Source organism: Hippichthys cyanospilos, chromosome 1, assembly GCF_059441005.1.
Source record: "Hippichthys cyanospilos isolate Australia breed blue-spotted pipefish chromosome 1, RoL_Hcya_1.0, whole genome shotgun sequence".
In the NCBI taxonomy this organism is placed as follows: Eukaryota; Metazoa; Chordata; class Actinopteri; order Syngnathiformes; family Syngnathidae; genus Hippichthys; species Hippichthys cyanospilos.
In genome coordinates, this window is record NC_142369.1 from 33222072 (window position 1) to 33237281 (window position 15210).

A 15210-nucleotide genomic window follows, 5' to 3' on the forward strand; every position below is an offset into this window, starting at 1 on the left:
TGTCCAAGTTTCTACTTGCATCACGATAATGCAAATGAGAATTGAAGGCGTTGAGTGCATTTTATTTCTTACAGCTGAAAACTGTACAGAGTCATCTTAATATGTCTACAATATGAAAAAAATATATGTACTGAAAATACACACACACACATACATACATACATACATACATACATACATACATACATACATACATACATACATACATACATACATACATACATACATACATACATACATATATATATATATATATATATATATATATATATATATATATATATATATATATATATATATATATATATATATATATTCTGTCCATATTGGGTCATAATATATCCACTTGGTTATGCTCATTCCAGTGTTGTAGTTTTAGGTCATTTATCCAATCAGATTTCAGCTAACTTGGATCTCTTGGCTGTATGAAACCTACCCGAGGCCTTCAGAATCAACAGTCTGTGCACGGTAATTGAACGGGTGAATAGAGTTTATGGTTTAGCATTAATGGTGTAGAAAACATTAGAGCCAGAGCTGGAGACCTTTGGCAACCTTATGAAGTCTTCTTGAGTAAAGGTGCTGTGTTGAAAATTGTTTTGGGGGACATTTTTAATATTTTAGTAATTATATTGATCTCATTTTTATATATATATATATATATATATATATATATATATATATATATATATATATGTATATATATATATATATATATATATATATATATATATATATGAAACATTCATTGGGAGTAATGCATTATAAAAGTAATGTAATAACTGTAATGCAATACATTTTACTGTAATGCAATAAAGTGATATATTACACAAAAATAGTCATATTGTTCTTGTTACAAATGAGAGCAAAGTAATGCAATCTCTCTCTCTCTCTCTCTCTCTCTCTCTATATATATATATATATATATATATATATATATATATATATATATATATATATATATATATATATATATATACACACACTGTATAGTGTATAGTAGTAAAGTATTTGCTTTTCTAGAAGCAGTGCTAAATAGTAACATAAAGAATACTCGTAAAGATATGATCTACAGCAGTGCCTCCCATGTAGAGGGTACACAGACACTGCAGGGCAGGTGCAGAAATTTTTCTATGGGGTGCCCAGGTTGTCACTATATCTCACCAGTTCGAGAGGGTTACATGAAATAAAATTTGTATTGTACTATGAACTATGAAAGTAAATATGCAGTTTATATGAATAACTGGCAATTATGAATATGAATAAATATGAAAAATGCATGCTTGAAAAAGCAGAAGAACAATCACAGATATCAAAATTTTCCATGAGCCATGGCGGTGGCCAAAAATGGTGGACAGATAAGGGGTAGTCATGGGTACCCCAGGCCATCATTTACCTTCACCCTTGTTGCAGGGCGTATGCAGAAACATGTGGTTTAGTTCCAAGATAATAAGGAGCTAAATAAGTAGGCCTCCCTTGTCTAGATCTTGTTAAACTCAGGAGTTTACCTTTAATCGAGCTAGTGATACAACATTAGATTAATTGGTTTTCTCTCATACGCTTTTATATTGCATTTTTTAATACATTTCTTTTTTCATGTCTCCATCATCTGAAAGTCGAGTTATGCCCTGTTTTGTTTTGTTTTTCTTAAACCTAACGCACTTAAATGAATTCTGAAGAAAAACAACATTCGAGACACTGTAGAGGTATCAGAGCAGTCAAATTTAGGACAATTAGAGAGCAGCCAGATGGCCCTTTCACGGCTGCCTTTAAAGAACACACCACGTGTTTCACGAGGAGTCATAGAGGGAGAAGGATGACACGTGGATGGAAAGTTGAGGAGTTGCCATTCCCTGCTGCAGCCAAGGAAAATTCAAGCCTCTGCACACACTAAATTTCCTGTCAAATGCAATTCAACACAATTATAGTAGACGATTAACCTGTATCTATTTTGCTCATGTAAACAACACCTGGAAATCAGCTATCAGATACTGAAACAGCAGGTTTTATGTTTTCAGTAGGACGTCCATTACACCGTGTTGGTTGGCATTCAATTTTAAAGTAAATATTAAGTAACAACTGAATTTGCGTGTTCTCCCAGTGACTGCGTGGGCTTGCTCCAGGTACTCCAGTTTCCTCCCACAATTGCAAAATCATGCATGATGCTTATATGGGACAGTTTTTTAAAAAATGTATTTTTAATAAATATATATATTTTTTTACTTTTGTATTCTGCCTCGGTAATAGCTGAGGTGCCCGAAGGAAACCCACACGGGCTCGGGGAGAACATGGCAACTCCACACAGGAAGGCTGCGGCAAAGTGTATATGAACCTGTACCCTTTGAACTCTGAGGCGGACAAGCTAACCATCCCTCTTCCGTCCCGCCCCTTTAAAAAAACAAAATATATTAAAGGGGGGGAGGTAAAAATATAAGTATGTATAATGGGGGAGGTGGCCATATTAAAAATGAACTAATAACTTCTATCCCAACTAAGTCAACTGTTATGGCAGGCTTCTTTCTCCTGACATTTTTGTTATAAATACAGTACTGTATATACATGATGAAAAGATGAGAAGAAAACTCGTCCAGGATGCTGCTGAAAAGTTGACAGCAACATTAAAAGAACTGTAAAAAAATTTAAAAAATGTAATGTTCAGATGAAACCCAGATCATTTCTCTGTACCATTTATTCCCACTTGGGTCGCGGATGTGATGGAACCTATCCCAGCTAAATGTGGAACAGAAGCCAGTAGCGAAAATAGTCACCAAACAACCATTCATACACATCCAAACCTACAGACCATTTAAGAATATTCAATTAACTTATCATACATGCTTTAAAATTGTGGGAGGAAACCTGGGTACTCAAAAAAAAAAAAAGCCATGCAGAAAGTAGGGAGACCATGCAAACTCCACACAGGAAGGATGTAGCCTAGATTTGAATTCACAACATCTGAATCCACATGATCGTAGGGTGTCACCCTGATCCAACCAGTCAACCACCGTGTCGCCACGGTTGAAGATATATATCATAGTTCCAAAAGGTATGTCTGGCGCAAACACAATGCATCAAAAGTATATAAATAAATCTACAAGAAAGCATAGTAAAGAACGATGACGCGTTCCATGCCAGGAAAAGCCTACTGTGCAAGTTCACCTAAACTGATTGGTTTAATGCGGAGTTTTCCCTCCCCAGTTTACAGCTGGACAAACTGGACAGTAGGAAAAGCCTACTGTGCAAGTTCACCTAAACTGATTGGTTTAATTATAGGCAAATGGAAAAGTAAGTACTTGTGGAACTCCCATTGAACATGGGTTTGAATTGATGAATTATTAATAAATCAACTTCTGCACTCTTGTGCAACTACATTAACATCCATGTTTATTTTTACTTCCCTTCTCTAATTTAGTCTAGTTTGGTGGTCTTTTTTTTTTCTTGCGGCCATATTATTTTTCTAAATCTAAAAAGAGCTTTCAAAACCGTAAATTATTAAAACGAGCAGCATTGATCTGATCCTTGCACCTGAACTAGGCAGAATGCAACCTCTGCCAACACATACTGTAAATACTCACTTGTAGACTCTGGCATTGTATTTCCTCTCTCCAGGGAAGCCAAACATGCCACAGATGACTCTGCTATTAAAATGGTTCCACTCGGTGTTACAGATCTGCTTCCATTTACCGCCATCCTTTATCTCCACGTAACCCTCTGTCACAGGGATCCGCTTGCGCAATGATGACAAAATGGCTCGAATTCGCACATCCTCAACTTGGATATCAAGGTTCTGTAAGGAATAGGAAACACACAAGAAAGATGGAACATTATCTAATGGTATGCCTATTTTCTCAATACACACAGGATACAATACACACACGGAATGGAATGGAAAAGATTGCTGTTGCACGTGATACGTTCCATTATTTCCTATGATAATTGAATTTCTGTCAAGTAGATGTTGATTTTTTTTTGTTTGTGTTTTGGTATTCGCACCTCTATGAAGCAACTAAATCAGGATAAGCAGAATAGAAAATGAATGACCATCACATCTAAGCTTGCTTTCTGTGTTACGTAATCCCCAATAAAACATCAAATTTGCTAGCCACCTAAACAAGGAACCTACCAGCTTGGTGTGATCAAACATTTTAAAGTACAGTAAAACACCTTTTTACTGTTTTTCAAGCAGCCCTTTAACTGGATGGCCTGCAACTGTGCTTGGATTTTAAAGCTCATACACTGAACATTGTCTATGATAAGCAGAATTCAGATGAAAGGGAATACCTTTCCAATACCTTGTAATTAGGAAGTGCAAACGTTAATTCCAAGCTACTGAAAAAGGACATAGTCCATTTTCAATTAAAGATACATATGATTACGACTGACGGTCAGGGTTTGGTCAACACATAAATCCTGTGTAAAGCGATGGACCTGTGTAGCAGAAAACACACATCACTTACTAAAAGGGACAATTACAAGACATGCTTTAAAGGGCGACAAAACAAACTAGACTGAACCATGAAAAAACTAGCTAGCTAGTAGCAATTATCTGTCCACAAATTCTTCTATTAAAGGGAGGATAACATATTATTTTGTGAAAGGCAAACTACCAGCCGGTAGTTACCTTCACTGACACGGCGAAGGTCAACTAAAAATCCAAGCAAGCGTCTAATGTGTTACCACCTACATAGAAGATTGCAGCGACATTTGCTTTTGAAGAATGTTGTGTTGTGTTTTGAATTTTTCAAGGAGAAAACACGGGTGGAAACTTGCTTGCAAACTAGCTTAGCGCTGTCGTACCACTATTGCAATTAGCTCAAACCCTTTGTTTACTGTTACGGCGGGAGGAGAGAGGACCCAAGAGCACACACGAACTGGTAAGGGCAATGGCAGAGCGTTTATTGAACAGAAGGTGCAGGTAGTTGTGGGAGCTGACGGGAACGTGGCACAGAGGTCTGGGGAGTTCCGGAGTCAGGAGAGCTGGGGTTTGGCTGGCAGCCGGGCGGAGGAAAGCAGACGGGAAGGGGACTTGGGCAGACTGGTTAAAGTGGCAGGCTAGCGGGCGGTCAGAGGCAGGCAGGGTCGAAATACCAAGGATCCAGTCAATTCGGCAGGCAATCGGGTGGTCAGGGACAAACAGGGTCGGACAACAGGCAGGCTGGCAGGAGGAATTGCTGGAAAGCTCGGCGTAGCGCATAGAGACGATCTGGCGGGTTGTGGAGGGAAGTGACTGGGCTTTATACTGAGTGGGTAAGTGGTTGCAGGTGTTAGTGTTCGAGGCTGATTAGCAGGAGGGCTGAGCAGGTGTGGTGAAACTGGAAGTGAGGTGGCTGAACTGGTGAACTGTGACAGTTTACACAATGTGCATGACATAAAGATCGACATATTCACTCATCAATTGGTTGCCCAATTTATCAATCAAGACATGGATGGCATGGAGCACTCACGACTGATCCGTTCGTTCTTTTTTTCTGCAGTTTTTTTTTCCTCCCATATCATGCAATTTCGTGTAGTCGACCAACAAGAGAAGCACAAGAAATGCTCAGCTTATGTTTCGTCTATTTCCCATGATATTACACAGAAGAAAGAAGTAATTCCAGTTTCGGTTTGTAAAAAAATGAATGTGAAAGAAAATAGGAAGGAAGCTAAGTTTCTTCCTCTTTAATTGGTTTATCATATGAATCACTACAACAACTATGTGACTGACATAGACATTGCCTAAACAATGTCTTGGTGACTTAAAAAAAAGGGCATCTATGTAAAATTGGGATAAAACAATGAGGCAAGCAAAAATTGCCGGGATTCGGGCAATAGAAACCTATGTTAATTGGCTAATGCATGTTAAACCCTGGGTAAAAACATCAAAATTATATATACATTTTAAAAATTGGTGACAAAACAGGATAGTAAGTGCTACTTATATATAATATACATGTATACAATTAAATGACATTATAAATAAAAAAATATATTAAGGATTTATTTACCTTTGAGTGACATGCAGAGCTTGTTATGGCCATATTCCCTAGTGAGGGTAGCCTAGCCTAGCCTAGCCAATCCTTCTTCATATTTCTTGATTATCTCCAGCTTCGTTTCCATACTAATCCTCTTCTTACCTCTCTCTTTAACATCACTAGTAATCTTGGGACCCATGGCTAACCAATTACAGTTTGAATTAAGCACTAAAATGCACGATAAATACGATATTGTAAGTACTCACACGAGAACAAATCTTTAACATGCCGCCATTTTGAAACCGGGACGCCAGCGAACAGTAGACCAGCATCTTGGTGACTTCGTGACGCCGACCATTCCAGACCAGTATCTTAGGGAGTCGTGATGCCGACAAATAACAGAGGAGTATTGTAGTGACGCAGGCAGTGAAGCATGTAGTGACGTATGAGCGTGGAGCGACTCGAAGAGTCACGCAGGCACAGTGACTGCCATGTTTGAGAAAAGAAGTTGTTTTTGATGTCGTAAGGCGGAAAAAATGTTTTAAAGAAGGGACAAAAAAATGTTGCGGTCCATGTCGTATGGTGAAAAAAAACGTAAGATTCTCAACAACTTCTACAGTTGCACATTCCAAAGTGTCCTCTCCATATCCATCACAGTCTGGTACGGCACAAGATAGGAAGGCTCTCCAGCGTGTGATCAAGTCAAGTGTCGCACCAACAATCTTCACCTCAACACGGACAAAACCAAAGAACTGATCATAGACCCCACGGCGGCAGGTGGAGCCGCACAGACTACTATTCATCGACGGGACTGAGGTGGACAGGGTGAAAGCCTTCAAATGTCTCAGCACCTGCATCAGCGAAAATCTCACCTGGTCCCACAACACTCGACAGATCATCAAGAAGTCTCAACAGAGACTTTACTTTTTGTGGAGACTGATGAAATTTGGCATGTCAGCAAAGACTCTTGACAACTTCTACCCATCACAGTCTGGTACAGCGACTGCCCGGCACAAGACAGGAAGGCTCTCCAGCGTGTGATCAAGTTCTCACAGAGCATCTGTGGAGCAGCCTTACCCTCAATGCAGGACATTTACCACACCAGGGTTCTGCGGAGGACATGCAACATCATCAAGGGCAAGACACGCTCACACACACAAAACAATCTGTTTGAACTGCTGCCATCGGGCAGACATGACAGGAGCCCGAGGGCCAGGACTGCCAGGATGGCAAACAGCTTCTACCCACAAGCCATAACAAATCTCACATGCACTAATCTCCCTCTTATCTCCCTGCATGCATAAATAATATATTGTACTACATGATATTTTGCACTATTTTATTACCACCATTGTTTCTGTTTGTTGTTTTATTGCTATTTATTTACTTGCTCAATTATGGAAAGTAGTCTGCTGCTCGAGAAGTGAACAGAATAAGAATTTTATGGTGGGGTATAATCATACAATACATATGAAAATAAAACTCTTGAATCTTAAATGACTGTACTGAGACAGCATCAGGACCAACTGAGGGTTAAGTATTGCTCAAGGATACTTTGACATGGTCACAATGGCCGGGGACCAATCACACAACCTCTGTGTGGTGAAACAACCACCCTACGACTGAGACGTGCTGCTTCTATGTAAAATCCACAAAAACAAGCTTGCAGACGCCTTGACTACCGTTTGCTTTAGGGATTTATCATATTTCTATCTCCCGTAGATCCAAGCCATATTCTTGAGTTGTTTTACAAACTAAGCTCAGAAGCATCAACTGCTCCTAAACTTTTCAGAATTGATGGTGCCATCACAGATGTGTAAGTTGCCCATGCCATGGGCGCTAATACACTAGCATGCTTTTTGGGAATGCTTCTTTTATGCGCTATCATTACATTCACTTGTTTCTAGTTAACCAGTAAAATGTTCCAAAGAAGTGTTGTTTTAGAATCCTTGTCTTTTGTTGCCCCTGTCCCAATCGTTCAATTTTAAACATGATGCAAGCATCCACTCTCAAATTTGCATCAAAACAATGATATCAATAAAGATCATTTTAAACATTAACACATTTTGCCTTTGTCATCTATTGAGGTTATTATAGGGTGAAGATCTTTTGCAAATCATTGTACAGTACAGTTTTAATTTCCATTTTACACAATGTCCCAACTCCATTCGAATTGGGCTCGTACATAATACAGTAAGTTAAACAGTGATGAGATAATAATTGGCAATTACTTTCAAGTCTAAGACAAAGCCAGAAATTTGAGAACTGCAAATTACCAAGTCCTCTGCGATAGTATTTCCTGCCATACATAAATGAATATGTATGACAAAGTTTACAAAGAAGATAATATAAAGTTGTGCAAAGTAGTATGATATGAAGTATAGTGGCATGCTGCTATTGTGGCCTTGTGGCTGTGTTTACCAAACACAATACATGAGTCCGTCGCAGACATTTTTGCGAGCCAAGACAACAATGGATGCTCAGAGTTCAAGCTAAGATGATGAAATATGGGCGGCAAAATTGCAGCTCTTAAAACAGTAAACAACATCACTGCCAAACCATACACTGGACTTCATAATGAATGAGTATAAATGTTTGTCTTCGGTGTGAAAACTGACCACGTATGCATAATCATCACTGGATTTACGACACAGTTTCCAAAATGTATTTTGTGGTAATTGATCATATTTCTATCAAATACTGGTTGTGCTTTGTCCAGCAAAAGATACAAAAGTCAAAATTCACAAAGTTCAGTCCCAATCATGGCGTTAGTACTTCCAATATTAAATTAGAGAATGCTGCTTATAGAAACATGTAAGGAAAAAAAAGAGCAGCAAATGACAAACACTGCACAATTTGTTAAATAGGTAGTAAAGGAATAACTATAGCATTTAAAGTCAACGTTTGGCGTTTGGCTTTACAGTTCTATGCAGAGTATGTACATAGTGTGTTGTACGAACATGTTGATGAATTTGTGTTTACGCATTCTTGGAAAAGCACTTTCTTCATACAAGGAAGCTTATCGGGAAAGTTGAAAAGACAACAGCTGTATTCAACTTTAGCCCTTATTCTTTGGCTGGATAATGTGAAGCACTCCATTTATTTTCTCCTAACTCCTTTTCAGTATGGAAATCAGACACTTTTCACGTGGTCTCTCACTAGCAAAAATTCAGTTACCCAAAAAAGAAAAAAGAAAAAAAAAAAGATTGCAAACATGTGTGTCTTGTTTTGTTCCGGCACTCTCCAGGGAGAGAGGCCTTTCCTGTGTCTTGTTTTAGGGGAAACTTGCACAGATGGAAAAGCCATTTGTGGGATGACATGTAAAGAAAAGGTGAGGGTCGTTCCAGCTAGTGCAATCCAATCTAGCAGGGCAAAATTATACATCAATATATACGACACATTATAGATGAGGAAAAAATGAAACAGAGGGAGCCAGTCAACAATCCCTTATTCCACTGCTTATAATATATATATATATATATATATATATATATATATATATATATATATATATATATATATATATATATATATAGAGAGAGAGAGAGAGAGAGAGAGAGAGAGAGAGAGAAAGAGAGAGAAAGAGAGAGAGAGAGAGAGAGAGAGAGAGAGAGAGAGAGAGAGAGAGAGAGAGAGAGAGATTTGCAGCCAGCTAATTTTTCACAACTGACTTTTCACTATAGCAAATCTATGTCCCCGGCTTAAACATAAAAAATGTGTTGTGCAGTTTACAATTTGACTGAAGTTAAAAACAAAACCGTACAAGATTAAAAAAAAAAGAAAAAAAAATGCCAAATATACAAAAAACATTCATGTTCATACTTATATCAATTTCTTGCATAATGTTTTTCACTTTGCTTCATCCATCTTTCATCTTTATTACCTTTATCCTGTCTTTAAGTGGTGGCTTGGTTTAAGATCCGCATGGCTGCATGCATCAAAATGACTTTATTTCAGCAACCACGACCCTCCGCGCGGAGTCCATGCGGAACTGATTTTTCGCAACGCGTATCTTACAGAATTTCTTTACGAGTGGACAACATGGTGGAATGGTAAAGGTTTGTTCTAGTGTGAGTGGTTACAAAACCGTATTCATAGTACATTTTACTGCTTAATTCAAACTTGAATGGGTAAGCCATGTGTTTCAAGATTGCTAGTGATGTTAAAGAGAGAAGTAAGAAGATGATTTATATGGAAACGAAGCTGGAGATGATCAAGAAATACAAAGAAGGCTAGGCTAGGCTCACTACGGAATATGGCCATAACAAGCTTGTCAAAAGTAAAGAAATCCTTTCTATATTTTTTATTTATGATGTTTTCTGAATGTATACATGTATATTATATATACACGAAGCACTTACTATACTATTTTGGTCCCAATTTTTATTATGTATGTACAATTTTGATGTTTTAACTGGGGTTCTAAACACATTAGCTATTTAACAGGTTTGAATTGCCCGCCATTCAGCGAATTCGCTTCACGAGCCCAATCGCGGAACGGATTAATCTCGTAACACGGGGGCCCACTGTATTTCCCACTACATTTATGACAAACAAGATAAGAAATTAAACTTTTTAAAGTGAGCAGCTACATTGAGGATATGGGCAAAGCATGAAACGTGTGCCAGTGTGTTCATCTCTCAGCATGTCAGAAGCATTGTTAGTCAAAATTGTAACATAATATTTAGTATAGTAGCTGCAGCATTTTCATTCATTTACACCTATATGAGTACGATGTGTGCATGCATTAATTTGGAGTTTAAATACATTATTTTGCATCTTGTTTTTGTTCTATTTTATTTTGTATACATGCTGAAGATGTGTGTTGTGTTGAATTGCTTTCGGTTCTGTACGAATATTTGTTTCTGTTCATTTAGGAGAGCACGGACAGTTGTGGTGTCATTACCGATCAATTACCAGTCGCCTTCCAACTAGAAAAAATTCTATTTAGTATGAAGGCGGCGATAGAGAAAAGCCACTTTTAATGCTTACACAATCACTGCATCACGACGGTTAAACTCTGTTCATTAGACACGTAGTGAAACGTTGCATTTAAATTTGTGGCTTTTGTGCCTTAGGCAAAACGCGACAAAACTGCTTTCAATAAGGTTGAATTTCCTCCATTACTAGTGTGTGTCGTTTGATTTAAAAATATTTGTCTCTGACAAAAATGATGCGTCTAGGACGCAGGCAAACAAGAACACTGATATGTGATGTGTTTTGACAAAATTAGGCATGTGTCACAGATATAAGTTTTGGCTTATTGACAAAAATGGTCATTTTGAACAGAGATGTCCATTTTGAGATTTCTTTGGGATTTTGAGTTTTGTTTTTTGTTTGTTTTCATCAGAAGTAAGTGCTTTATAAACTGCAAGTGGAGACACTTGCCTCAAATGACATGTTTCTTATACTGTATATATAAATGCACATAACTAATAAAAGTGAAAAATACACCAAATTAATTTTGTCAATGGATTCAGTAAATGTAATCCATTAACAGAACCACTTACAAAATATGATTTATCCTCAGATTCAAATGAATTTATTAAGGTGAATAGCCGTTGGGCTAACTGAAGCTAGCAACATGAGGCACTTTTATCCAGTTAAATGGACTTTCACTTATGTAGCGCTTTTCTACCTTGGGCAATCAAAGTGCTTTACACTAACTAGTCTCTTCTTTACTGATAACGCAGCATCAGGAGCAATAGGGGGTTCAGCGTCTTGCTCAAGGACACTTCGACATGGTCTTGACTGTCGGGGGATCGAACCCACAGCCGCCCACCAGGGAGACGACCACTCTATAGCCATGCCGCCACAGTTGAACATGTTCATTCAGTTGTTTTGTTTTTTTCTTGCATATCACAAACACTGTCTTTTTGCCAGGTTGTTTTGGGAGTAAAAATAATTAGGTCTGAAACAGAATAGGCTCCACTTTTGTCGACTTGACATAAAAATTTGGCCAAAGGTAGTTAGCAGCTTGACAGAGCAGCATTAGTAGCTAGTAGTAGCTGTTGTTCATGTTGAATCCTGCTAAGGATTTATAAGAAAAAGAGAATACATTTAGTTTTCATAAAGTTGACTAACTAACAAAACCGGCTTTTTGATTCATCATTTTTAATCTTCTTGAGAGCAAGTGGTGTCTTTGATAGACTATATGATATGATTGACCAGGCAGGCACCTATCTCACGGTCCTCATTCTCCTGGAAACTGTTTTCATGTTTCCTGAGGGTAATAAGAGGATTCTTGTCCCAGAAATTGCAACTGTAGGCTATAAACATTCCTCTCTGTATGACAAAAACCATATCCCAATGTTTTAACTTTAAAGCCACATTGTGTAGAAGTAAGAATTGCTGGTATTAGAATATGTTGATTTGACAGAACACATTTATTTACATTTAGTTATTTAATTTTATAATAGGTTTTTAAATTGAATAATTGCTTAAATATTACACTGGTTCTTTTAAAAATATTTTAAGTCCCAACATTTTGATCATGTTGCACTTTGAGTACATAAAGTACTTCTTATGCAGCAGATGAACATTTGCCAGCAAAAACAGCACAGAGCTTATGAACACATGTTTCAAATAGAGTGCTTCAACGGCTCTCAAATACAGCAGAAATCACCTCACATGCAGAAAAGGTCCGTGCTGTTAATGTGATACTGTACCTTCAACATACTATAAATGCCTTACTGATTCTTGTAGATAAGTTATGTCAGTTTGAAAGAAAAAGAACAAATAAGAAATTGGTTTGAGATAGAAGAAAATATTTCTCCCTTAATATTGAAATGATGTACTGTATTTGGTCAATGCAATACTCACAGTACCAATTTCCTAGTTTGCAAAGACCCTTTAAAAAAAAAAAAAAAAGTGGAAACAGATGTTTCCCCCAAGCCCTGACAAACTGAACTAATACATAGAAATGATGCCTGAATGGAAATTGTTTTTAAGCAACACATAAAGTGACAGTAATAATATCATCCTTGCACTGGCTACATATTCATTTGAATATACAATTCCAAAATTTTAAGTCATTTACAGAGCTCTCAATGATCAGGCTCCTCTATACTTCGTTCTGGATCTGGAGTTATTTCATAATGGTGTTCAGTCGGCTGACCTCATTTACTGTCCTTCACACAAAACAAAAAAACTACACTTGTGTTCCCTTATTAACAATGAACAGTGGTACTTCTACTTATGAAATTAATCCGTGCCGGAAGTAATTTTGTAATATAAATCTTTCATAGTGGTACTTCTACTTATGAAATTAATTTGTGCCGGAAGTAATTTCGTAATACAAATCTTTCATAAGTAGAGCTGTTTTTTACATCAGGCTCAAGCCCTCCCAAAATGCTCCTCTACCCTTTAAATTAATATTATTAAATTATAAAACTCTATCCAAAATGGAAACAAATACATAGCTGTATTAGAATTACATTAGTACATCCATCCATCCATCCATTAGTCAATTTTCTAGAGCCGCTTAGCCTCACAAGAGTCGCAGGCTCGCTGGCACCTATCTCAGCTGGTTTCGGGCTGTAGGCGGGGGACACCCTGAACTGGGTGCCAGCCAATCACAGGGCACACAGAGACGAACAACCATTCACGCGCCCAATCACACCTAAGGACAATTTAGTATGTCCAAATCACCTGGCATACATGTTTTAGGAATGTGGGAGGAAGCAGGAGTGCCCGGAGAGAACCAACGCGGGCTCGGGAAGAACATGCAAACTCCACACAGGAAGGCCGGAGCCAGGTGGATTTGAACCAGATCCTTTGAACTGTCAGGCGGACGTGCTATTCACTGTGTCACCGAGCCGCCCACATTACTGCATAATAATCAAAATATATAATGTAATGAATAATTAAATAAAACAACGCTCCTAAACCCTTTAAATGAAACATATAAATTGAAGCAGTTAACAATATGAATGCAGTTCATTTGTTTGCCTTGAGATGGGGCTGGTGTGTTGGTGATGTGCAGAGAGAGACACTTTTTTAGGATGTTTAATTTGTATGTTTTTATTTTACATATCCAGTGATCCAGGAATCACTGAAAGGTCCTCAGGAGCAATAATGTTTTTTTTTGTTTGTTTTTTTTTGGTTTTGTTTTTTTTTTTATTATTTTGAGCATGTAAGTTTCCTTAAGTTTAGTTTGGGGTCATGCGAAGTCCTTCCTGTGTGATGTCACTGCTAAAGTGCTAACGACGTGCAGTCCAAAGTGGCATGTTACATATGTGTTTTTATGTGAATATGTACAATGTTAGCTATAGCTAATGTCAGTTATATATTTGTTAGTTCCACGGTGTAAACTGTTGGTGGGAAGTGTGGATGAAATGAGTGAAGATGAAAAGTAGAAGACCACAGTAAACATCGGTGCAAAAAACTATTGTCTTGTTTGTGGACAAGCCGGCATCTTGAAAAAAGGCTACATCTCAAATTATAACACATATGGTAGACATCACTGGTTGTGATAACGTATTACATTATAGTCATGTGGGCCCGAGCATTGATGTCTTGTACCCTCATACTATTTGCTGACAATGTCACCTTTAGCATCTTGAATTTTCTCTCGTTATGAGAGACAATATTTTCCCGCCAAGGTCTTTCGTAAGCTGAATTTTTCGTAACAAGAGGTGTTTGTAAGTCGTGGTACCGCTGTATTCAATATGGGACAGGCACGGTACTATTAAAAATTACTGTATAAAATGTCAAAAGGTCAAATATGTATTTTATGAAAAAATTGAAAAAATGGGAACGTAAAAATTAAACTGTGACTGTATGTTCTGCTCACACAAATTCTCAGCAAATGTGATTCAAATATGCCAATGCCACATTAAGTTTAAAAAGGTGATTTTGATCTTTAGTGATCGATGCCTTGAAGCAAAATAAAAATTATGTCATTCACATGAACATACTGTCCTGTGTGAAATGATTTTGCCATGAGGACCCAGCAATTATTACATTACATTATTACCTACATTGAAAAAAAAAATCCATTACATTATTACTTACATTGAAAAAAAAAATCCAAGATAAAAACATAAGTATGAAGGCAGTCATTATTGAATTGAAAACATATGAATTTCTAATAACCAACTGCCAACCCACAATTATTGTGCATTGATGAAGGCTTACAACGCAATTTATAAATCAACCTGGATGTAGTTGGACGTTTTTTAAGGAGTAACGTTGGATATTTTAATTTATGTTCTTGGGGGGGTTGTCTAAGAGAGGAAAATGTGAGCCATGAGGTGACGCA

General features: G+C 37.5%; 1 protein-coding gene across 2 annotated transcripts in view; it reads right to left on the reverse strand.

Annotated features, from left to right (window-relative positions):
* The window catches only part of loxl2b (lysyl oxidase-like 2b), a 40622-nt gene that overhangs the window by 16916 nt on the left and 8496 nt on the right, over positions 1-15210 (reverse strand). For both annotated transcript variants that reach the window (XM_088421761.1, XM_088421753.1), the window contains exon 4: positions 3573-3784. In XM_088421761.1, coding sequence (XP_088277887.1) covers positions 3573-3784 — 212 coding nt within the window. The remainder of the gene's footprint in view (positions 1-3572; positions 3785-15210) is intronic.